Consider the following 24,830-nt stretch of genomic DNA (forward strand, 5'->3'; position numbering starts at 1 on the left):
GAAATAATGAAATAACGTGATGAATGAATAATATGAATGACGTGAACGTGAACGTGAATATGAATGACGTGAACGTGAATATGAATGACGTGAACGTGAATATGAATGACGTGAACGTGAATAATATGAATGCATAACGAAATTCCTTAAACATGAACTACTTTAAAATTGCTCATCCAGGCATAATTACATTTAAAAAAGGGAACTAAATTTCAATTTTAACCTTCCAAATTTGTTTACTTTTTTAGAGGAAAAGCAAATCTAGGCATATCTATTTAAAGAATTTCGTTACACAAAATAGACTCTGCTGAGAAATAAGATTAAAAACGAAACTAGTTTTGTATAAACCTACAAGTCTATTTATAAAAATACATCGAACTTATTTAATTAGAAATATAATTCCAGTTTATCTTAAGGAATTACCCGACTAAGTTGAAATATTTGTTCCTACCAAAATTCTTAAATTCATATTAGGTGAGAAAACATCAGTTTTAACTGTAGATGATTATTCAAAAATTTTCGCTCTACCAAAATCTACCAGTTTTTCCTCAGAGTGACAAAATACGAAAATTTTTGCCTAAACTTCTGAACAATAACTTCATTGTTCAGTTTTAATTTTAAAATTTTTTTTAACAGTTTCATTCTTAGACTTTTGATATAGAGTACATTAATTTTTTAAATTTAATAGAATACGTATAATTGTTATTGCCCATATAAACTACATAAATGCTTGACAAATTATTAATTTCTTTGTTTAGAGGAATTTATATTTATAAATACGTACATAAAAATAAGACGACAGACTAGTGTGAAGTATTAACATGTCAAATATACAGCATTTATTGTTTTTATTAAGGTTCACAATAAGGCGAAAAGAAATTTTAAAATGTAGTGCTATGACACGTGATAGCTAGCCTTAAGCTTTAAGGGTTTTAAATAATGTAAGCGGTAACTATACAAATAGATTCTGAATTGTCGGATAAATTTTTTTTTTATTATTTGGAACTGAATGTGTTACCTCAAGTATTATAATTTGTACTGAATAACAGTACATTATTGACGGGGCGGGATTTATTGAAAAGTATTTTATTAATACAATGCGTTTTATTTAGGTAACCCTAAATATGCGATATTGAATGTTCTAGTTCTTTGGTTTCCAAGCATCTAGATATCTCAAATACTTTTCAGCTTTCTAATTTTAAAGATTATTAAATACACAAACTATTCTGGTTTTTCCTTGTACTCTTGAATTTTACATTGAAATAAGTTTAAGAGTTTATTTAGTATATTTTAATAGCCGACAAAGTTGAGCGATCACTCCTAGATTCGATATAAATCTTATTAAATCATTTGTTTTAAAGTTTGGCCTAAACTCTTATATTACGTGTATTTTAAATCGTAGATATCATTTTGAAACTAGCACATTTACTTAAACTGATTCTCAAATATTGCGATAACAATCACGCATCTGAAAATTTGGCGGAGATTTATTGAAAAAGAATATTTAATTAGTATTATACCATAATAAAATTTTATATTAAGTTTTTTTTAATTTAAATATGTTTTGTTTGAAAATCGAACGCCAAGTACTTTAGTTTAATTCCCGTAATTTAATTTTCATTTCAAATTTAAACTAGCACTCTCAAAGAAGCAATTTTTAATATTACAACTTCACATTTTAGCTTTTGTACAGGACAAGAGTTTGAAGACAAAACACCAATAACTCGAAATTAGTTTTTATTCGTTGAAAGTTAATTCTCATAAATATTCTAGGTTTATTTTTAAGACATTAAGTCATAATTTATAACGAGCAATAGCTAACAATAAGCTTGTCATAAAACGTTTTGACACGCAATTGTACGTACATACACTAAGAAGGATCAATGAAGTACTTAGTGTACGCAAATTAGATGCACGTTCTCTAAGACTTGAAATTTAATTTATGATATTTAATGAATAAATAATTGACTATTAAAATAATCCATGAATAAAATTTTTAATAGAATAAACTTTAGATTAATAAGATTAATTATTTTTCGTATTTAAGAAAATATTAGAAATAAATTTACTTTAATACTGAGTACTCTTAAATTGCATGCAAGGTATTTCAAAATATGGATTTAGATTTCTTAAGTTCCATTAAAAAGTATGTAGCTTAATTTTTAGGAGAAAAACTAAATTACAATATTCATAAAATACAAGTGTGGAATCTTCATATTAGAAGAGAACATAAAAATAACCTTTTGAGTTGAAGAAATAAAGTTGGTTTAACTCTACAGCTAGGTCATGACAACTAGGAAACTTAAGTAAGTCATCTTGGCACACATGGTCCTCATGGCAACTAGGTCATTTATTGGGATCATCTTGGCAACTAGGTCAGTAATCCTTGCACACATGGTTATCTTGGCAACTGTTAGTAATTGAGGAAATCTTGGCACAAATGTTTCTCATGGAAAATAGGTCAGAATTGGAGCTCTTGGCAAATACGGTCCTCACGGTTACTATACGACGTTGAAGTATCCAGTACAAAGCCTAGTGTTAAAAATATAAAATGTCTTTACTGTCACGGCAAAATGAACATAATAATTAGTTAGAGGCAGTGTTCAATATCGGTGCATCAAATCAAGTTTTATAATCATACCTACTCGCAAGTCCTCTGCACTATGTGCTTACTTTCCAAAGCACTGGAGTAAAACAAAAATTTACTAACAAACGCAGACAAAGTTAAAATGAAAATCCTGAGTAATGGCGCAGTCGAAATTTCAATTATTAAAAATTTTAAAGTCTCTACGAAAGTGAAATGGCTTTCAAGTATACAGGGAAACATTGCAGTCAAATATTCGATAGAGTTCACTTGAGTTAGAACTATTTGCCAAAAGACATTGTGCCGAATTCATTAGCCTCCCGATAGTTATGAACAGATTTAATCAGCAGACGTTAAAAACTACCCCTCAACCACTAGAAACTAAAAAGGTGAAATAAGTTTAAAACGTAAGGCACAATATTTACTTTTGTAATTGTACTTTTACTTCAACAGATTCTCAAATATTGCTATAACAATCACGCATCTGAAAATTATTTTGGTGAATATTTAACGAACACTTAATATCAGATTTTATTTTGGTATTTTACTAATTAAGTTCTATTAATCTAAATATGGTTTGTCTGAGAATCAAACGCCAAGCATTTTAGTTTAATTCCCGGAATTTAATTTTTAATTCAAATTTTAAACTGGCCCTCTAAAAAAAATCTGTTTCAATATTACATCTTTACATTTTAGCTGGTGTACTGGACAACAGTTTGACGCAAAACACTTCCGGCTAAAAGTTGAAACCATTTGCTCAACCGTAGCAAGCAAACTACTTAACTGAATAACGAAATTAAACTGTTACCTGGTCAAAGAAGGGGACAAAAGATACAAAGATGCATGGGGTTTGAGAAACATAAAATCTGAGAGGCCTAAAAACCTAGCATGATTGCAAAAAGTGCTTTGAATACAGAAGACATTTTGTTCTTCTTTAACCAAACTCAAGCTTATGCAAGTTAAATTAGTTTAGGAAATGCTGGTATACACCAACCGTTATTAAACTATTAATCTTAAAAATTTCAAATGAGTGGGATTAAAAATATTTAGAGTATAAAAAATAATGCAACTCAGTTTAAAATAGAGCGTTATTACAGTTGTATAAAATATACATACATGCTTATACAAATGTATAAATATAAGATATTTCTTACTATTGAGGGGATATCTTCAGTTTTAAACAATCACGGAACTTTGAAAATACAATATTGGAGAAAACAAAACTTTAAAAATTACTTTTAGTATGTGTTCATTTTATTTTAGGCAAGTTAGTATCCCATCAAAAATACGAATCAAAATATTTTAAAAATTACCCAAGAGGGTCAATTATTTATACAGAATTACTAATCTTTCTGAAAAAGCAATCACAAATTATAGGCACACACAATTACAACCGTGCCACTAATAATCACGAAAAACTTAAATGCAGAAAGTATAAAAATTAGGAAAACTTACTTTAAAAAAACATCAAGAGAAAAGTCTTCCATAAACAACCTTCTGAAAAGTAGTAATCATCGGTAACAAATTTATTTCTTGAAAATCTTTAGGACAAAAATGCTTCTTTGGGCCAAAACTTCCGAGAAAAAATCCGACACAAAATCACGTACGGTATCCAGCTCAGTATTTAAATTGCCAATAAGCACACAAGACTACACTTACATATAATGCAGTTCGGAGACAGAAAGAGCTCATTCGATACCACCCGTGCCTCTTATTTTATATCCCTTAATATCGATAACGATTAATTTCAGCCACAGTTGAGTTGAGTTGATGATATGGTAAGTACATTATTTACGTCACACTAGAGCTCTACCATGCGTTATAAACAATGGTCTTTGAAACATTTCTGAGGATGATCCGAAGTCATGCCATCACAATTTTGATCCTCTGCACAGAGAATGGCACTCTCACTTTGGTGGCACGATAACCTCGCACGAAGTCGAGGACTCACTGTACGGCAGAACAATTTAACGAGGACCGATACCGCACATCTTCGATCCCTACGTATACTGATCAAAGTGGTCACCCACCCTCTTACTGACAGCAGTCAATGCTGCTTGACTTCGGCGTTATACTGGGAACCGTATTTTTACGAACAATCCACAGCGGGACTCAAATATTTGAATACGCAATAAAGTATAACTGAAGAAAAATCAATCATAGATATAATAACAGGCTTGTGCAATTACAGGCAATGTGAGTCCCGCAGTGGACTGATCGTTAAGACTCGGTTCCCAGCAGATCACCGAAGTCATGCATCACTGGCTGCGGTCAGTGTGCTGATGGGTGACCACTTGGATTAGTCTGCGTAAGGACTGCGGGTGTGCGGTATTGGTCCTCGTTAAACTATTCTACCGTAAAGTGTCTGACTTCGCTTGCAGGTCGTCGGGCTACCGAAGCGGGAGGTGCCATCGCCTCAGCACAGGATCAAAATTGTGATGGCATGTCTTCGGATCATCCTCAGGGATGTATCCCAGATCGTCGCCAATAGCCCATTGTGCAGCTCTAGTGCGACGTAAATTAACTACAACAACAACAGGCCATGTGCCTCTAATTTCGAAAGTAAAGTTATCCAAAATGCAGGTAGACATGAAAAACTAATGTGAGATACAGCATGGTTACGATTGGAATAGAACCCGCAAACTCCACGCTTAAAAGTGTTTTGTAGAAGACGAACTTTCACAAGCACTGCAAAATTTACAGATAACTTTATTTTTTACGTAACTTGTAGGATATTAGTTTGTAACTACTAAGGTTCTTTGTGGTGAGCAATTTAAACCAACAGCATTCTCTGTCGCAACTTGGGTCCCGCAGTCGACTGATCGTTAAGATACGATTCCCAGCAGATCACTGAAGTCTAGCATTACTGGCTGTGGTCTGTAAGCGAGTGAGTGACCACTTTGATCAGCCTGCGTAGGGACCATGGAGCACGGTATCGGTCTTCGTTAAACTGTGCTACAGTAAAGTACTCAACTTCACGCGTAGGTCTCGCACTTCCAAAGAAGAGGAGCGATCACCTCTGCAGAGGATGAAAAATTGCCATTGCATGCGTTTGAATTATCCTCAGGGATGTTTCCCAGACCGTACCCCATTGTACAGCGACGTAAATAAAGTACCAAAAAAAGTACTTGGAGATATAAATGACAAAGAAAGTCACCGGTTTTATTGCTTTATTGAAAATACATATATATGCAGGCTTGTTTTCTCAATTTAGGCTTATAAACCAACGTCAAGTAGAAGGACAGATAGAACAATTTAGATGATGACATCACAAAGAATGCATGCAGGGTTACGGCGGGATTCGGACCCGTCACCTCCACGCTTTACACTGTGTTCGGTGCGCGATACCGCTGGGCTAGGGAGGCCCCGAAAGTTACCGGTTCCGCCTTCAAAGCCTCTCTCACTCATTGTGTTTAGCGCTTACAATTGAACAGCATGCTAAGGGATTCATAGAGGTAAATTCCACTTCAAATTCAATGTCAACAAAAACAAAATGCTACTATAAGCATTTACTGAATTAAATTATATTAAAATACATTATATTAAATATAGAACAAATTATAGGTAAGAAATCACTAGGAAAGAATAAAATTTGAATTAGTTTTATGCTGGAAATGTACTGTCTTCTCACTAACTGTCGTTGTAGTTCATTTACGTCACACTAGAGCTGCACAATGGACTATTGGCGATGGTCTGGGAAACATCCCTGAGGATGATCCGAAGACATGCCATCACGATTTTGATCCTATGCAGAGGGGATGGCTCCCCCGCTTCGGTAGCCCAACGACCCGTATGCAAAGTTGAGCACTTTACGGTAGAATAGTTTAACGAGGACCGATACCGCACATCCTCGATCACTACGAATACTGATCAAAGTGGTCACCCACCCGCACACTGACCGCAGCCAGTGATGCTTGACTTCGGTGACTTGCTGGGAACAGTGTCTCTCACTAATTGTCAGAGATCATATCTATAGTAGACTAGTTTTTATGTTTTGTTGAGGGGATGAAGGAGGGGTTGCTTCAATTTAAGTGTTTGCTTGTTGATCTTTAGAGAAGCATTACAAGTATTTTTCTTAGTCCGTCAGTTCTTGGGATCTGAACAAGTAGTCAGTTGGAAGCGTCTATTAAGGTAAACGAAACGAACCACACATCTGTTACCGCAAGCCCTGCTTTGCAATAAGCACACGTGTTAGTATATGTAGCATACACTACCTGTCAAAAGTTTGCGAAAATTTTGAAATCTACGAAAAAATGGTCTAAATTCAAATGTTTATAGAATTGCGAAAAATCAGTCAAATTGCATGCAAATTTGATATGTTCTAAAGTGAATCCTCTACATTTAGTTACATATGATCAAATTGCAATACTTTATTTTTTGCGAACTGAATCCAGCTTTTCATCATGGGTTGTTTCTATGGTGAAAAAAGTTGTTAAGTTTGAACACCTGCCAAACTTGCAAAAAATTTTTTTTGTACTTTCTGTTAATGGAAAATAGTTATTTGAACCGTTCTGTGTAAGCCCTCAAAATTTCAAATCGTTTCGATTTGTTTTGACGAAGTTATAGATTTTTGAAAAACATGTGTACTTTTCTCGATTTTTGAGCATTCCACATATGCAGTCTTTTGGTCTATACATCTTCTACCAAAGAACTTTTTAATTTTAATGTTTTCTATATTTTCAACTAATTAATATTGATTATAAAACAAATATTCTTATTCATTATTGCAATTACAAAGCATTTATTATGAATATAATTAAAACAATATCTCATAAATGTCACATTTCATTGAAAATTTGTTTGTTCTTGCAAACGATACTCTGATATTTCGAATCGAAATCAGTTATGGGACATTTTACAACAGGAATGGAACTCTATATCACTTGAAGTGATTAATGGTTTGTTCGATCGAATGCCACGCATATGTAAGGCTATAATAAAAGCAAAAGGTGGATGGTTCGAGGAATCTAAGATTTAAATGTTAATTTATTTAATTACAAAATACGAATAAGAATATGTTAAATATTTGATGTTGAATATTTGTTGTAAATAAAATAGTTTAGTAAAAATGCAAATTTTTTATACTATTGATATTATTTTTTTAGAATTATTTATGTAATTATTGTTATAACTTTTTATTTTAATTTAATGTAAAGTAAAAATATCACAACAAAACTAATACATATAAGCAATAAATATAAACAATAAATATAAACAATAATAGTTACAATAATGAATAAGAGTATTTGTTTTATAATCAATATTAATTACTTGAAAATATCGAAAACATTAAAATTAAAAAGCTCTTTGGTAGAAGAAGTATAGACTAAAAGACTGCATATGTGGGATGCTCAAAAATTGAGAAAAGTACACATGTTTTTCAAAATTCTATAACTTTGTCAAAACAAATCGAAACGATTTGAAATTTTGAGGGCTTACACAGAACGGTTCAAATAACTATTTTCCATTAACAGAAAGTACAAAAATTTTTTTTTTGCATGTTTGGCAAGTGTTCAAGCTTAGCAACTTTTTTCACCATAGAAACAACCCATGATGAAAAGCTGGATTCAGATCGCAAAAAATAAAGTATTGCAATTTGATCATATGTAACTAAATGTAGAGGATTCACTTTAGAACATATCAAATTTGCATGCAATTTGACTGATTTTTCGCAGTTCTATAAACATTTGAATTTAGACCATTTTTTCGTAGATTTCAAAATTTTCGCAAACTTTTGACCGGTAGTGTATGTGTTACGATTAATGTGAATAGTCGGTTATTATTATAACTAACCGGTCAATATTAATAACAACCAAACAAACTGGTTAAAGTTAATAATTTAAGTGAATTCATCCCATTAACTGGTTATTATTAATAATGTTGTTGTTGTTTTTAATTTACGTCGCACTAGAGCTGCACAATGGGCTATTGGCGACGGTCTGGGAAACATCCCGGAGGATGATCCGAAGACATGCCATCACAATTTTGATCCCCTGCGGAGGGGATGGCACCCCCGCTTTGGTAGCCCGAAGACCTGCGCGCGAAGTCGAGCACTTTACGGTAGCACAGTTTAACGAGGACCAATACCGCACACCCTCGGTCCCTACGCAGACTGATCCAAGTGGTCACCCACCCGCACACTGACCGCAGCCAGTGATGCTTGACTTCGGTGATCTGCCGGGAACCGTGTCTTAACGATCAGTCCACTGCGGGACTATTATTAATAATAACTAATGAAGTTAGGTCAATGTCATTCTTTCGCGTTTTTATTGGGGATATTTCCGTGTTGTGATCTGCCAGGCCAACTACAATCTCTAAATTGATTTTAAAGTAGAATTTCTTTTAAAACAAAAAAGAAAAAACAAGTTTGTAGATGTTTGCCCGGGGGTGGCCGTGAGTCACTCCCGTCAAGTTGGTCCCTTTCTGTGATTTTATTTTCAGTTTCTCGCTGGCTGCTGCCCAGAAGATGGCAAGACGAGGCGATTATTCAACCGCAGATCACGATACGGAAATCTCTCCGTTCTATTTTTCCCTTTGACCAAAAGAAGCGGTTATTATTAATAGTACGGTTAGTATTAATAATAACCGTATCTACCACTTTAGCCGTAACACATATAATATACAAAGAGGCACACCCCTGTCACAATGCAATATAAACCGTTTAATAACATTGTAAAAACTTCACTGGTTATTATTATTATTAATAACCGGTTGAAGTGAATAATTTGCGATTTTTCTCACTTTGACCGGTTATTAATAATTTTTCTCACTTTGACAAAAAAAGCTGTTATTATTGTGATATCATACTGTCCAAGTAAATAATTAGACCAACAAAAGAACGTCTTTTCTTTCCAGCCGCTACGTGCGAACTCTCGATCTTTATTTACAACATCTACATTTGCTGACAGCGCCATCGCAACATGGAGGCATGACACCCCCCCGACAAGATTGCGCTACACCTGGTATAGCGAAATCTGATCCACACAATAGGATAATACATATAAAAATATATTTAACACTTAATTATAAATAAAACAGATGAATAGAATACTTGTTACAATTACTTACACATAAAATATGCAAAACGCAGATGAAAATAGTAGAAATATGACAGATGTATAGTTGCTTGGTTATAACACATCATATATACAATTACTATGTACAAATCAAATTTATATAAAACTGGTATATATTTCTATATAACTACAGATGAAAAGAAACCTTAATACAATAGATTCGATATTACCATGGAAATTAAATTTCAATTGACTCATGTATATTTACAGATGAAAAGAAGCCTTGTTATAAAACAGATTATTATATATGTTAGTTTGTTTTTTTAATAAAGACACAAACATTCAATCACTTACTAGTCTTGATAGACCATCAGCATTTTTTAATCGAGCACCTGGGCAGTGTGTGATATGAATATTGTACCTTTGGAGAGCTAAAGCCCACCGTTGCAACTTAGCAGATTGGGGTGCTGACTTCTGTAAAAATATTAGAGGATTATGATCAGTTATAATGTCAATATTCGCACCAAACACGTAATTTTCAAACTTTTTGATCGACCATACTACAGCATACGCTTCACGTTCAATAGTAGCCCAGTTTTGCTGCACTTTGTTCAGTTTTTGGCTAGCAAAACTGATTGGGCAAAGTTGACCGTAATCATCTCTTTGGGATAAACAAGCACCAACACCATAGGAACTTGCATCACACTGTATAACATAAGGTTTTTTTGGATCTGGAGTATAAAGGGAAGGAGCTTCACTCAACTTTTTCTTTAGTTTTTGGAATGATAATTCCTCTCCGTCAGTCCAAGGAATAAGCTCTGGAACTTTCTTTTTGGTTAAATCCGTCAATGGTTTTGCTTACTCAGCATAGTTTTTTTATATAATTTCTGTAATAATTGAAGAGACCTAACGCACTTTTTAAAGCTGACTTGGTTTTAGGTGTTTCGATAATTTCAATAGCACGAAGCTTTCAGGATCTGGTTCATGTCTACCATCTCCTATAATATGACCTAGATACTTGATTTGTGTTTTTGCGAAAACGATTCTTGCAAGAAATTGATTGTAGAAGATTGATGAATTTCTTGACATTAACGGTGAATTTTAGATCAGTTAATTTGGTCAGTACCATATCTAACTGTTTAAGATGCGTATCCCAGTCACAAGAAAATATAGCTATATCATCGAGATATGCTTTGCAGAATTCACGATATTCACTTAAAGCACTGTTCATCACTTTCTGAAAAGAAGCTGCTGCGTTGCGGAGACCAAATGGCATTACCTTCCATTTATATTGGGCTCGATGAGTTTTAAATGAAGTAAGATCACGGCTTTCCTCTTCTAAAGGAATTTCCCAGTACCCTTTTAAGACATCTAGGCAAGATATAATTTTAGCATGCCCAATTTGGTTGATGAGGTCCGCTGAATTTTCCATTGGGTAATCAAAGGGTTTTGTTACAGCATTTAACTGTCTGAAATCGATGCATAATCGCATACTACCATCCTTCTTGGCCACGCAGACAACTGGGTAAGCAATGTCTGCTTCGCTGTGTTCGATAAGACCTAGATTCTCTAATTCCGAAATTTGTTTGTCGACTTCAGTCTTTAAAGATTCGGGGATTTTGTAAATGTAGGGTTTCTTCCTCTCAGCACCTGGTATTAATCGAATTTTATGTTCACCTACATTAGCTACTTGTACTTTACCAGAGAATAATGATGCATGCTTGTGCAAAAGTTCAAGCAACTCAGTTTGTTTACTTTCTTCTAAATGACTAACATCTACCTCAATGTCACCTTTTCTTAACGAAGGTGTTATAATCGGTGTAGGATGAATTTCACCAAATTCAACATCGTCTTCAAATATAACACCCACAGTTTGTGCTCTAGCATGAAAATGTCTTATTTTGTTAGCATGAATATGTCGCACATTGCCATCTGGTAATTTAACCTTATATGAATTAGGATTAACTCGTTCTATTATTTCGCCTGGTCCCGTCCATCTTGCGTATAGTTTATTCGAAGAATCCGGAATGAGTAAATAGACTAATTCACCTTTCTTAAACTCTTTCATTCTTGTACTTCGATTGAAATAATGGGCATAAGAATTTTGTTTCTTAGTTGTAGTCAAAGAAGCGAGATCTGCGGCCTTTTCCAAATTTATTTTTAATTCCTGTAAATAATCTACGGCCGAATTGCTAAGATTTAGGGGTAGTGGAATCTCACCCGACCAAGAAGATTTTAAAACTGACAAGGGACCTCTAGCTTCGCGTCCATACATAAGTTTAAAAGGAGATATGCCCGTCGTACAATTTGGTACTTCGCGGTACGCAAAAAGTAAATATGGAATATGTTTATCCCAATCGGTAGGATCTGAACGAATAACATGGTGCAACATCTGTTTAAATACCCTATTCCATTTTTCTACTAAACCATTGGAAGCTGGGTAAGATGGAGTGGAAAATCGAGGACTTGCTCCTAACCTATTTTCAAATTCTTTCGTCAATTGCGACGTAAAATTAGTACCCTGGTCACTGCAAATTACTTCTGGAATTCCGGTACGCATGAATATCTCTAAAAGGGCGTCGCATGTTGTCTTAGCAGACAAATTTTTTAGTGGGACGACTTCAGGCCATCTAGAATTTTGATCAATTAAACATAAACAATACTTATGTTTTCTACCCGAGGGTGGAACAATTTCTCCAATTAAATCTATATTTACCGTGTGAAAAGGATATGGAGCTCTAACAACAGGGGTTATAGGAATTTTATCAGATTTTCGCTCCGGGCTCTTTAATTGACAATTTTTGCAGGTTTTACAATAATTTTCAACATCTTTTGAAACATTAGGCCAATAAAAAGATAATTTTATGCGTTCTTTAGTTTTTCGTATTCCTAAATGATTCTCATTATGAGCTAATTGAAGAACTTTATCCCTATAAATTTTAGGTAATACTAACTGATATATTGTATCGCCACAAATTTTATCTTTATGAAATAATAAATCATCCCGCAAAAAGAAATTATTCTTTTTCAAACTAGCATCTTGGAAAGAATTCTTTAAAGTTAAACAATCTTTCTGCATTTCTCGAAATTTATTAGCCTCCGAATATTCATCACTAGAACTGCATAATTTATTAGTATCCGACATTAAGTAAACAACGCACCCTGTTTCACTTTCTTTCCATTGAGAAAATGAATCCTCTGACCTTGGTGAACTTTTATTCATTTCTTCCCCCACGCCCCCACGAATTCTAAAATTAAAGTGTTTTCGATTTCAGCTGAATCATCATTTTGACAAATCAAAGAATTATAAGCGTCCGGTGTAATTAAGCAAGGGATGTTTAATTTATCTGTTAAAGCAAACAAAATATTTGAACTATAAAATAGACAATCGTCAGGGTTTTTATAATAAACTGGCAATACTGCTAATTTCGCCTCGACTTGTTCTTTAAATGCGGATTGTAAAATTATTTTTCCCTTAGCTTCTATTTCTAAAGACGGAAGTAGGGTCGTATTCAAAATAGAGATCTCAGCCTCGCTATCGATGATTGCGTCTATTTGTCTACTTGCAATAGAAATAGAGACTTTTTGTAAAGGGTACAAATTAATTTCATTTAAAGTTTTAGAACTCTGCAAATGTTTCGAATTTACATTTGTAACCACTGCAGTGTTATCACTGGATTTATTTATAGACGTTTGTGTGTTACTTCGTGTTTTGTTTTGAATATCATTACCGGCTTTATTTGATTGCTCATAGTATTTATTTCTTCTATTTGGGCAACTCTTAGCCATATGTGAGTTACTAGAACATATATAACATTCGCGTGTGTAGGGAAAATATTTGTTTTCTCTAGTAAATGGGGAGTTTCTGAAAGGTGGCGGAACATACTTAGTGTTTCCATTCGAATTGTGATTGTTGTTATAAGCCCTTAATTCGGTTCTCTTTTCAGTTATAATTTTTCCTCGAGATGTAAAATATAAGTCACATTCTTTAGCTAACTCAAGTGGCTTAAACCATTTTTCGCCCTGCCTAACGTTAATATGTGAGGCTGTATCTCGATCTAGTGTTCGAAACAGTTTGTCTGACACTATCAATTGCTTTAAAGTTTCAAAATCCTTTACTCCTCTCAAATTTAAATAGTAATCGAAACTCGTAGTTAAGCGCGAAGCAAATTGTATATGTGTTTCGTTTTCTCTTGATGCCCTTCTAAAATTCTCTAATACTGCCTGCGCGGTGGGTTCAAATTCTCTCAAAACAATTGATTTAATCACCTCATAATTGTTTAGATCTTTCTCTGTTATATAAGTTAAAATATTAGACGCCTTTTCCTCTAACAAATTTAGTAAAATCTCTGCTTTATATTTCTCGGATATATTTTTTGTGTTAAAGGCCCTTTCTAAGGAAGTAAAAAAAAAGCCCCACCCTTCCGACTTACTCGGCACTCGAATTGTTAATGTTCTCACACTTTTTATTAAATTTTCTAAATTATCGCAATCCGTTTCACTGGTCACTGTAGTCTTAGACGTGTCAACTAGGTTACCTCTAATATTCGCAATTTCTAACTGCTTTTCTAATTGAGCTAATTTTAACTTTTCTAGCTCTACTTCCTGTTCTGATTCACGTTTTGCTTTTTCTAACCTTTCCCTTTTTTCTTCCAAAACATTCTCAATTAGATCATGTAAAAACTCAATATCATTTTTAAATTCATCGCTAGATTCAATTAAGCGCTTTAAATCCACTATTTTAGCATTTTCGGGAATTATTAAACCCAATTCTTCTGCAATCGTAATTAACTCATCCTTTTTAAGGTTCAACTTAAGTGTCATTTTTATATTTAGTTATTAAAAGAACTACACTTTAATATCAACTAATCACTACGCTTTCATCGAAAGCAATTCTCTTCACTAAACACTAATTAACAAAGTAAACTAACTCCTCTAAAGCAATACACATAGTAAACTAAAAGCATCACAAATTACAATTAATCGAAGATTCCCCAGCTTTTTTATGTGTAAAAATCAGTCGGAACTGTCTTCGATATTTTAATGTTGGTGCGGTCTTTGAGCTGCATAAGAATACTAAGAGGTTTCGACCTCAGCTCGCTTCTTTCCCCAACCTCAAGAACCTTAATTACTCGCACATAAAAATGTTCTCACTAGCTAATTTTTTTTAATAAAAATTATCTCGCGTTTCGAGGAAATTAAAAATAAGACCTAACTAGGACCCAATCTCCAACAAGAAATTCAGAAAAGTTCAACTTCATGGGCCTACATCTGTGTGTATTTAAAAATAAAAGGCAAAAAATCTTTTTTTGATAAGCAAAATAATTTATTTAATCATTTCTGCTCTGAAGTTCGAAACAATACAAAGTACAAACATTCAGCTCGCAGATGAGAAATATGACTTAGCTTTTCTTTGTAACAGCATCAATAATTGTTTCAAACTCGATTGAGAATAGTTTTGATAGTAATTTAGTGAACAAATGAATATTTTGATTTGGACCACGTATGAAACAGTATTTTAAAGCGTCTACGAAGCAACAAATATTTTTAACTAATTTTTTTTTCATTTATAGTAGCCGTAACATCTGTTGTAAAGTTAAAAAAAACAATGATAAAAAGATAGATTTGCACTAAATGCTCGTAAATATTTTCTTTTCTCGCAGCTCGCCTTAGTTGCTGTGCTTACTTTACTTGCACAGTGAAACCTGTTAAGTTGACCATCTCTATAAGTTAATCACCTATCTAAGATTTTGATGATCAAGTGCAAAACTGGTAAAAACAATTTATTATCATTTTTATAAGATGACTTCTCTTATAAAACCATCAAATTGTAGTTCCACTTCTGATCAGTTTACGATAGTTTCACTGTAGTAGCTTTAATAATTTTCTAAACTCCTTTTATAACACGCAGCATATACATTACCGTGTTTATCAATTAAAGTAATTATCTTTCCTAGTTATTTTGCAATTACTATAAATGTTTCGAAAGGTTTAAAATGTTGACATTTTCGAATTAAAAAAATTGTCGTTATTCAGTTTTCCTGATCCCTAAGTGCATTATGTTTCAATTAACTTAGTCATTTTTATTCATAATTTCATTGTTATAGTTAATTATTATTTGAAATTTCATAGTATATATTTTTGTTTTAAAAACAAAATCCATCTTTTGCGTTTCATCGTCATCATTGGGTGGGCCTTGGCCTTCTATGAAATATTTCTTCATGTCGTTCTCCTTGATGCCAATTCTGATTATCATTTGCGTTTGGTAATACGAATTTTATTTTAATATGGTAACTATCCAAAACTTAATTTTTATTTGTTTCATTTATTTATTGCATATTTGGCAAAATGAGGTGAAAAATAATAACTGTAACCATAGCAATACATATTATAGCTTCCTTTAAAAAAATAATTTCATCATTTACAACGGGCAAATCTAAGCTCTAGAGCAGGGATGTGCAAACTTTTTTGGTCGAGGGCCAAACATCGAGAAAAAAAATGTTTGGTGGGACAAATAAAACTTTCAAAATTTAAAAAAAAGCGATATACAAGTTTTAATTTAAATATTTAGTGAGATGAATGAAATTGCGATTTCGTTTTTAAAAGTTCCTTATATTAAGGTTCGAAGCGAGATGTGCCTATTTTACGGAACAAGGCTAAATGCTTTTCTGTTAGTCCACTTCTGAAATGATTCTTTCTAAGAAAGGTTCAAAGTTGAAAACTCTTGTTCACATATATAAGATCAAGCAAACATAGAGCTGATTTTCTGGGCATGAAATATTAAATTTTGGAAACTAGCTTTTGGTAATGATTTGTAAAACTTTGGCATATTTAGAAACAACTGCTTCAGATGATTGTTAGATTGTCCGCTCGTTGGATCTTAAAATGCGTAGTCTGCCAAGTGTGAAGTACAATTTACCTATATTAGATTCCTCGAGAAAGACAAACGCTAGTTAGAGCCAATCTAAGACTATTCCATGAAGAACTTATGCTTTCAACATTTTACCAATTGAAGCTGTCTGTGCTAACTATTTCCATCAATTTATGTTTTGTAGAACAAAAATAGAGAAACTAAAAAGGTCATCAGTACTTTGTTAAAAAAGGAAAAACAGAAATAATTTTAAATAGTTGACAAGAAAATGGATGTATATTGTTTATGTATATTGCCACTGATCGGCAAATTAAAATTATATCCGCGAGCCGGATAAAACCTTCCGGAGGGCCACAGTTGGCCCGCGGGCCGTAGTTTGCCCATCCCTGCTCTAGAGAGATATAAAAATTTTCCTATTTTTCGTGCAACTGTGAATAGATCGTGATTTACAAAACTGAAATGAATTCACTAAAAAGCATTTAACAGTACGATATTTTATGGAAACTCATTGTCATTCACAACAACTATTTTCATTCATCAGGTAAAATGACTTTGGATTTAATTTTTCTGAGTTTCAAAGCGAGTAACGTGATTTTTTTTTCTCCAGAAGATAAACGATTAATAATAGTTGGGGTTAAAAAACATTTTCCCCATCATACTCTCCGTTCATTTCTACTTTCTTTGCGATTTCCCGAGTCTACGATTTGAAACATAAACATAGAAAGATTATAGACTCCATCAGTAAAACATATGAAGAATCCAAAACTGAAGCGAGAACGTTTTCAACAACAACAACAAAAATGTCCTTTTTAAAAATGGTAAAGAAGCTGAAGAAACTTTCAGAATCATTTTATAATGGGAAGGGAAAAAATTAAAATATATATATATATATTTCAGTAAGGAAAAAAAGTAGCGCATATTTAAGATTTGTAGCGTTCGAAAAATAATAAGTAGCCCAAAAAGTAGCAAGTAGCGAAAATTCAATTTTCAGTAGCGGGGACTTTTAAAAGTAGCCCAATCCGCTACTTGTAGCCCAATCTGGCAACACTGATATCTTACTGTCCAAGTAAATAATTAGACCAACAAAAGAACGTCTTTTCTTTCCAGCCGCTACGTGCGAACTCTCGATCTTTATTTACAACATCTACATTTGCTGACAGCGCCATCGCAACATGGAGGCATGACAATTATTAAAATTGACCTTTTAGTATTAATAATTACCTGATTTATTACTTTAATTGTAACATAAGTACAATAGACTATTGAAATTAATGGAGTAAATGTTCATGAAAAGGTACATCAATGTTTTTTATTTATTCATTTTTGCCATTAACTATACCCATTTCCTGGTTTATTTCAACTATTATTTATAAAAAATAAAAATTCATGCAATTAAGGGCAATTTCAAAAAAAAAGAAAGAGAAAGAGGAATAATGGGAAAAAATTGAAAATAAAAGAATTATCAATATGAACTTTGGTTTCTAAATACTAAAGTTTGAATTTTTAGGCAAGTAGAATTCTATTTTAATTTCTGGATAGGTTAAATGAGCAAACTCAGATAGCAAAACTATCTGAAAAGCCTTTCTGAGTGTTAGCTATCGACAACGAGCATTAAACGTAGCTAACGTATATAACATAAAATGAGTTATTTTAAGTCAAAGTGCAATATTGTTTGCGTCGCATAATTAGTTTAGTGAAAAGTATTAGGTCTGATGCATTTTCTAATGAAATTCTGATCCTTTGTATTCTTATGCATGCGAATAAACTACGTGTTTGTTTCATACTTTATAACCTTCGTCAAACAGCCGACCCAATTTTGGGTTTACGACTCCTAATGTTCAGTAATGTTCAGACTCGTAATGTAATGAGTCTGGTCGATTCGAACACAATCCAGAAGACAGTTAAACTCCTGGATCAGTACCCCCAGAGGTATGATTTGTTATGGGAACATGGAGGGCTTTGTGACTAGACATATTTAACGTGCACCAGTCACCATTTACAACACGGCGAGACGGCCAGTGGAGATCGAAACCACGACCTCTTAGACATGGGTCCAGTGCCCTACCAAACCAGGCTATCCCGGCCTTCCGTCTTTGTCTACATTTCTGTTCAGCTTTGATGTATTTAAATTATAAATTTGTGCTTTTTCTAACGAATATCAGTATATATCAACAAACATTTGCAGCTCAATTAATCCGTACCTCTGAGAAGTGGACAGCAGTTTCTGGAATTGGCAAGTGGAACCTTTAATAAAATGTCATGTCCTTATAATGACACGAAAACTTAAAACCACATGCTTAGTATCCATTTTAACGATAAAATTAAAATCTTCGGCAAATGTAACAAAAATTTAAAACTTGGATAATGTTTGGCAAATAAGAAAAAGTTGACTAACAAATTTAATAAATTTTTATTAAACTATGTAGACAACTAAAATGAACAGAATGATGTCTTCTTCACAACCAACAACTTCTTAACTTTGTTTTTCTTCTACTTTCTTCTTTTTTGAGTATGAAAGGTATTTTATTCACATACCTATTAAGTAAAAAAAAATTCTAATAAAATATTTTCAAAATTAGATTGTTTAAAACAACACAACTATTTTGTTAAACTTTTGAAAATTGCAATTCAGAAACACTATCTTGCATCTCTTTTTTTTTTAAAAAGCGCCACATTCATTAAAATAACGTTAACGTAATATTTAAAAATAAATAAATAAATAATTTAATTATTATTGAGAGCAGCGGTTCTCCATTTTTTCCGTCTACGGAACAAAATGATTGACCTACTTTTTCAAAGTTCTTTATGCAATGGGGTACCTGCAAGTGACGTAGCGTGGGTACCTCGATCCTGATTGGTTGTGGAAATGTGACATTTGTTTACGTTAGCAACTGTTGTTTCCATTCTATTTCAAGCAAACCCAAGCCCGACAAGTATCAATTCTCTTAAGTGACACAGTCTAAATTTTTTTGCAAACATTCTTTCTCAAAGATTTCAATTCTTTCACTATATATTTATACAGAGACTTAACACAAAGACATGTGGAACATAGACAAAATATGCATCGAAGTTGCCAGGTACACAAAACAAAAATATATCACAGTTGCGAAAAATATACCACAGTTGCAAAGAAGTAAACGAAAAAGAATTATATTTCAACTAATTCGATGTGCGATACGGTTCTGTATGTAATTAACTTATCGTTAATTAACATTCTAACTTACGTGAAAAAATTTAGCTCAACTTTGACAGGCCATTTTGTTTATTGACGATCAGCTGGAGCTGACGTCATAGGTCATATGTGTGGGTATATTTGATCTTCTTCTTCTTCTCGAAGTGCAAGTACCCAATTGTAAATGTATTTGCCGAAGAAAGACAACCAATAATTTTGAAACTATTTGAGGTGAGGAATTAAATAAATTTTTTCATCGTTTTAACTTTTTCAGCACAGCAGATTTTGAGTGAAAATCTTAAATAGGTAGCAACTGTGATTTTTAAGTAAAGAAACATATTTAAGTTCTATCCTGTTTAAAGAAAATTGGTTGCTAAAAAACGGTGGACGTTTAGAAGAAAATAGTTTTTAATTTTTAGTGGTTTATCGTATTTTTGTTTTGTTATTTTATTCATTTATTTATTAAAATTTTTTTTTTTTGAACAAGTGTTGCCAGACTGGCAACACTGCACTGTAAAAGGTTAACGGTAAAAGTATCTCAAATAGTTGAATTCCCACGTTTCTTGTCTAGTTACGAATTTATATTTACTGTAGGCATAAACTATACTAAAATGAATAAAATAAGTTAAACTATGGTTTTTATTGAAATGAAACTGAACTGTTACCAACATTTAAAATGGCTATCAGAGAAATACACTTCTTTTCGATTGAATATGATTATTTACTTTGTAATAAAAAAGTTTGATGGAAAATTCGAGAGCAATTATTGTTATTTTTTGAAAACTGAAATCTTTTTAACTGCCATTTTACTTGAATAGGATTAACCGAGATATTAAATGAAAAATAATAAATAATTTGATATAAATATAATTACAGACTTCAAATTTGTTACTGATTTTAAAGAAACTTACTTACCACGGAACCACTGTGATCCTTCAACGGAACTCTGGAATTTTGCGGAACACCTTTTGGGAACCACTAATTTAGAACCTTGTTGTCCCTGGAATTTCGTTCCCATTTTACTACTGATGTCATAATTGGCGAATTTAAGATTAAAAAATACTTCTTTAATTATTGTTTAGACCTTTATTGTAATATGTATTCATTAGAAATTTCTTTCATATTTCAAATTTCTTTCATATTGTGATTTTTGACAAATTTAAATGCTACGAGAAAATTCAGTACTAGCAAATATTTACTACAGAGATGTTAATTATATGAAGGTAATTATCCCTACAATTCTACTTATTACATCAGTAATTACCTTGTTTGATTTTCAACAAAACACAAATCATTTCGCAAAATTAAATATCCATGGCCGCGTAAATCCAATAATGTTCATGAAATACATTTTTAAAAAAGAAAATAATAACCGGTGGTGATCGCCATTTTCTTTCGCGTTATAAAAATAAAATAATAATAAATAGTTAAACTCACGTGCGTCTGACTGATCAAAAAGTACCATTATTATAGCGTTATTCCATTTTGCATCCACCGGAAATTTATTTATTTATTCATGCATGTTTTACTATTTACGATATAGTCTGAAAATTTAAATATTGCCTGAACTTCAGCGTATGCCAAATCTGTATCATGCTTTGAAATTCCTTTCATTTTATAACCTTCGTTTTAGGTTTACGACTACCAATGCTCAACACAGCAGCCTTGTAATTTTGAAACCCAATCTTGAAGACAAGGGAACTCCTGGAACAGGCATTGGGACAAAACTAGCCTTCGTGGAGGATTTTTTGATGGAACTAACCCACATTTGCGTTTCATGGAGAGGAAAACCTTTCACGGCTAGCCTGGTGGCATGGAGACTCCAAACCATAATCAGTCTACCACTGAGAATATTGCACGTGAGCACTGTGGTCGGTTCGAGCCGGGTGTGGAATTCGCATTGACTGGCCATCGTTGGGATTCGAATCCAGTTCACCTCATTGGAAAGCGAGCGCTCTATCCACCTGAGCAATTTAAAATTCATTGCCATATACCTGATTATAACGGTGATTCTAATGTTTCATGACTTATCTTTCTGATTAGTATTAGTGTTCTGTTTTTCGTTAAATATACAGTGTTCAGTATTTTCGCCAAATGAAATATCTAAGAATGCAAATGACCATTAAAATAACGTTGACGAATTATACATATTTTTTTAAAATAATAATTTAAAATGTTACGTTTTATATTTATTAGATCATTTTTGACTTCACCTACATTTAGGACTGGGTTATAAATCGATCTATCGCGACACATCGATTTAACGCCTGTATCGGCAGGCCGATACAGCGACTTTCGTTCCAGGCGATGCATCAGAAATCTGATTTAAGCCGTCGAGTAAAGAAGACTAACGATATAGCGATACAACCCACGCAAGGATCTCTTACGTTTCGATGCCAACTCGCGCTGGGGAAGACGATGTACGTATCGTTATATTGAAACGGCCTTGATTGATGAGCGGTAGAATCAGAATCAGTTTTGAGAACATATATCGTGATCTCGCATGTTCGTTTCCGCACCTCTTAGTTTTTTTACTTCTTTGTCCCAACTTGATATCGTTTCTTGTAGATTATTTTCAGTGGGACTGACTTAGTGATCGCCGTCGTTACCTTGTTCTGAACGTAATCTATTATTGAAAAGAATATATAAAGAAGTGTTTCTTAATTAGGTAATTTTTTTTTTTGAAATCAAACTTTCTTTTTTATTTTTGAATGTGAGAATTAATTTTGATATTATATGTTTAAGTATTTTACATTATTGAATTTATTACAAACGGAAATCTTATTTAAGGTGCCTGTAAAGAAATTAAAAAGTGATTAAATTTGTTAGGCTATTTTTTACTTTATTTTAATTTATTAAACTTATTGGATAAAATAATAATTTAATGGGTTTTTATTACTGATTTTAAATTTATAAATCTTTAGTTGTTTTCATATTCATAAATAAAATTATAACCAATTATTTTTCCTCTTTTGGATTTGGACATAACTCAATCAACTTATTGTTTATTCAAAAAAATTAGCAATGTTTGCGATTGCGACTTCTTTTTTTAAAATCATTTAGCACTTCGTTTTATTAAAGAGTATAATCGTGTTTTTAGTCTTCTTTCAATATTGTCAGTTAAATATATTATCGAATATCATAATTCTTTTGTTTTTATTTTTAAGAAATTAAACCTTACTTTGTTTTTTCGTTCAGAATTCGGTAATTATTAGATTTAACTTTATTATTTATGTGAAATAATAGTGATAAAAATAGTGTTTTAAAAGTGTTTTTTTTTGTTTTATTTATTTAGCACTTCGTTCAAAATTATTTGTATGCTTAAAACTTATTTTTTAAATTTTCTTTCTATATTGTTAGGTAAATATATTGATAAATTTAAATTTTATTTATATTTTCATTATTTTTAAACTAAGAAATCTTTCGTTATTTGCGCGATCATTTTTAGAAAATATAACATTAATATCTTTCTTAAGCAAAACATATACATCAAATTCATAAACTGATTTAAATCAATTCTGAGTATTAAGTTTGAATAGAAATCCGACTTTCTGCGCCTTACAAGTAAATGAATTTCAAAAATACTATATCGCGATACATCGCTTTATCGCGATGCAAAACTGACGATGCATCACGATATAAAATTTCTTATATCGCCCAGTCCTACCTACATTACACAATTAAAGTCAAATAAAGATTTTGAATTCCAATGCATTATGAATTATTTCGAATAGATAGATATGGTTTTAGCCAAATGCTTCTATGTCAGTATCTAGTCTTCATAAATATTCTACATCTTTTGAATTATTATTTGAATAAAGGAAAGCAATTTTCTACATTTTACTTAAAATCGATATTGAAATTCTTACTTTTTATTTACAGTGGTTTCTCATCAGGTTTTCCTTTAGGCTTATCAGGTTTATTAGGATCTTGACTAGGAATAGGAGGATCTTTTCAATCAGAAGATTTTTCAGGTTTCTTTGGATTTTGACCAGGATCTGGATTTTCATCAAAGGGATCAGACATTTCAAAGATCGAAAACTAAGAATTAAATAGCAAATATATTAAATTCAACTCAGCTGATAGAAAATAAAAATTCGTTTTAAAATTGATTTCTTGCTTGTTAAACCAATGCATTTTGAGTGGGAGAATTTCTAAAAAAATTTTCAAGGATGAACTCGATAAAGAACTGATGTCATTTCCGTTAACGGTTAGAATCAAATATTGTTTTGTAGTTATCCAAATTGGCTCTTATCAAATATTTACAGCTTATAGAAATGCCCAATCCTGAAGCTAAACAAACTTTTATTAATCTTTCAATTAGTGGTTGCTAATAGCAAACCAATAGTTGAAACTATTTTAGTTTAAAATAAAACTTCTGATTACATATGATCTACCATCATCCAGCTTTACAAAAGGACGAAGAGGACTAATTGGTCGTATCAAAGTTCTCACATCGAGAGTCACGTTATCACGCCAAGGAATTGAAATTTAGCCAAGCCCGTCGATTCTAAGCTTCCACTATAAATTTGTGTTTTTTTACAATCTTCTCTTTTTATTATTGCTTTTTTTTACCCATTGACGTTACAGAACACTCTGAATATTAAAATGACAATATCAGAGTTTTTATTTTATTTTTATCACCAGCCGACCCAATTTTATGGGTTTACGACTACTAATGTTCAACTCCGTAGTCTTCTAATTTTAAACCCAATACAGAAGGCAAGGGATATCCTGGATCAAGTATTGAGAGAAAGTTGCCTTCGTGAGGGACTTTTGCTGGAGCTAACCCGCATTTCCGTTACATGGAGAGAAAGACCACGAGAACCTCACACTGTTATCCTGCCGGCAAGGGGACTCTAACCCATGATCTGTCGTCTACCACTGAGGATATTTCACGTCAGCACTCGTTGGAAGGCGGACGCTCTATCCCCTGAGCCATCGCGGCTCCCGATGTTTTATTTCTTATATCCGTCGTTGAACAGCTGACCCAATTTTGGGTTTACGACTCCTAATGTTCAACTCCGGAGCCTGGTCAATTCGAACACAATCCAGAAGACAAGGAAACTCCTGGATCAGTACCCCCAGAGGTATGATTTGTTATGGGAACGTGGAGGACTTTGTGTCTCGACAGATTTAACGTGCATCAGTCACCATTATCACCATTACATTATCTTCGGTCAGAGG

The 24,830-nt window shown here is 32.8% G+C and overlaps 1 protein-coding gene and 2 long non-coding RNA genes across 3 annotated transcripts; all 3 read right to left on the reverse strand.

Moving 5' to 3' along the window:
* Positions 1 to 1,789: 1,789 nt before the first annotated feature.
* LOC147816055 (uncharacterized) lies at positions 1,790 to 4,278 on the reverse strand. The gene is made up of 2 exons (XR_015431626.1): positions 4,040 to 4,278; positions 1,790 to 2,532 (listed from the first exon to the last, which is right to left on the reverse strand). It is a non-coding gene; the product is annotated as an uncharacterized LOC147816055 (long non-coding RNA).
* An 8,541-nt stretch (positions 4,279 to 12,819) lies between these two features.
* Positions 12,820 to 14,424, reverse strand: LOC147816056 (uncharacterized). The gene has a single exon (XM_087156699.1). It carries the CDS (start codon positions 14,422 to 14,424, stop codon positions 12,820 to 12,822), a length of 1,605 nt encoding a protein of 534 aa, XP_087012825.1.
* A 4,461-nt stretch (positions 14,425 to 18,885) lies between these two features.
* LOC147816057 (uncharacterized) lies at positions 18,886 to 23,622 on the reverse strand. The gene is made up of 3 exons (XR_015431012.1): positions 23,513 to 23,622; positions 20,559 to 20,643; positions 18,886 to 19,006 (listed from the first exon to the last, which is right to left on the reverse strand). It is a non-coding gene; the product is annotated as an uncharacterized LOC147816057 (long non-coding RNA).
* Between the last annotated feature and the right edge of the window lie 1,208 nt (positions 23,623 to 24,830).

This window comes from Parasteatoda tepidariorum, chromosome 2, assembly GCF_982258835.1.
Source record: "Parasteatoda tepidariorum strain Cologne lab strain chromosome 2, Ptep-v5.0, whole genome shotgun sequence".
Classification (NCBI taxonomy): domain Eukaryota; kingdom Metazoa; phylum Arthropoda; class Arachnida; order Araneae; family Theridiidae; genus Parasteatoda; species Parasteatoda tepidariorum.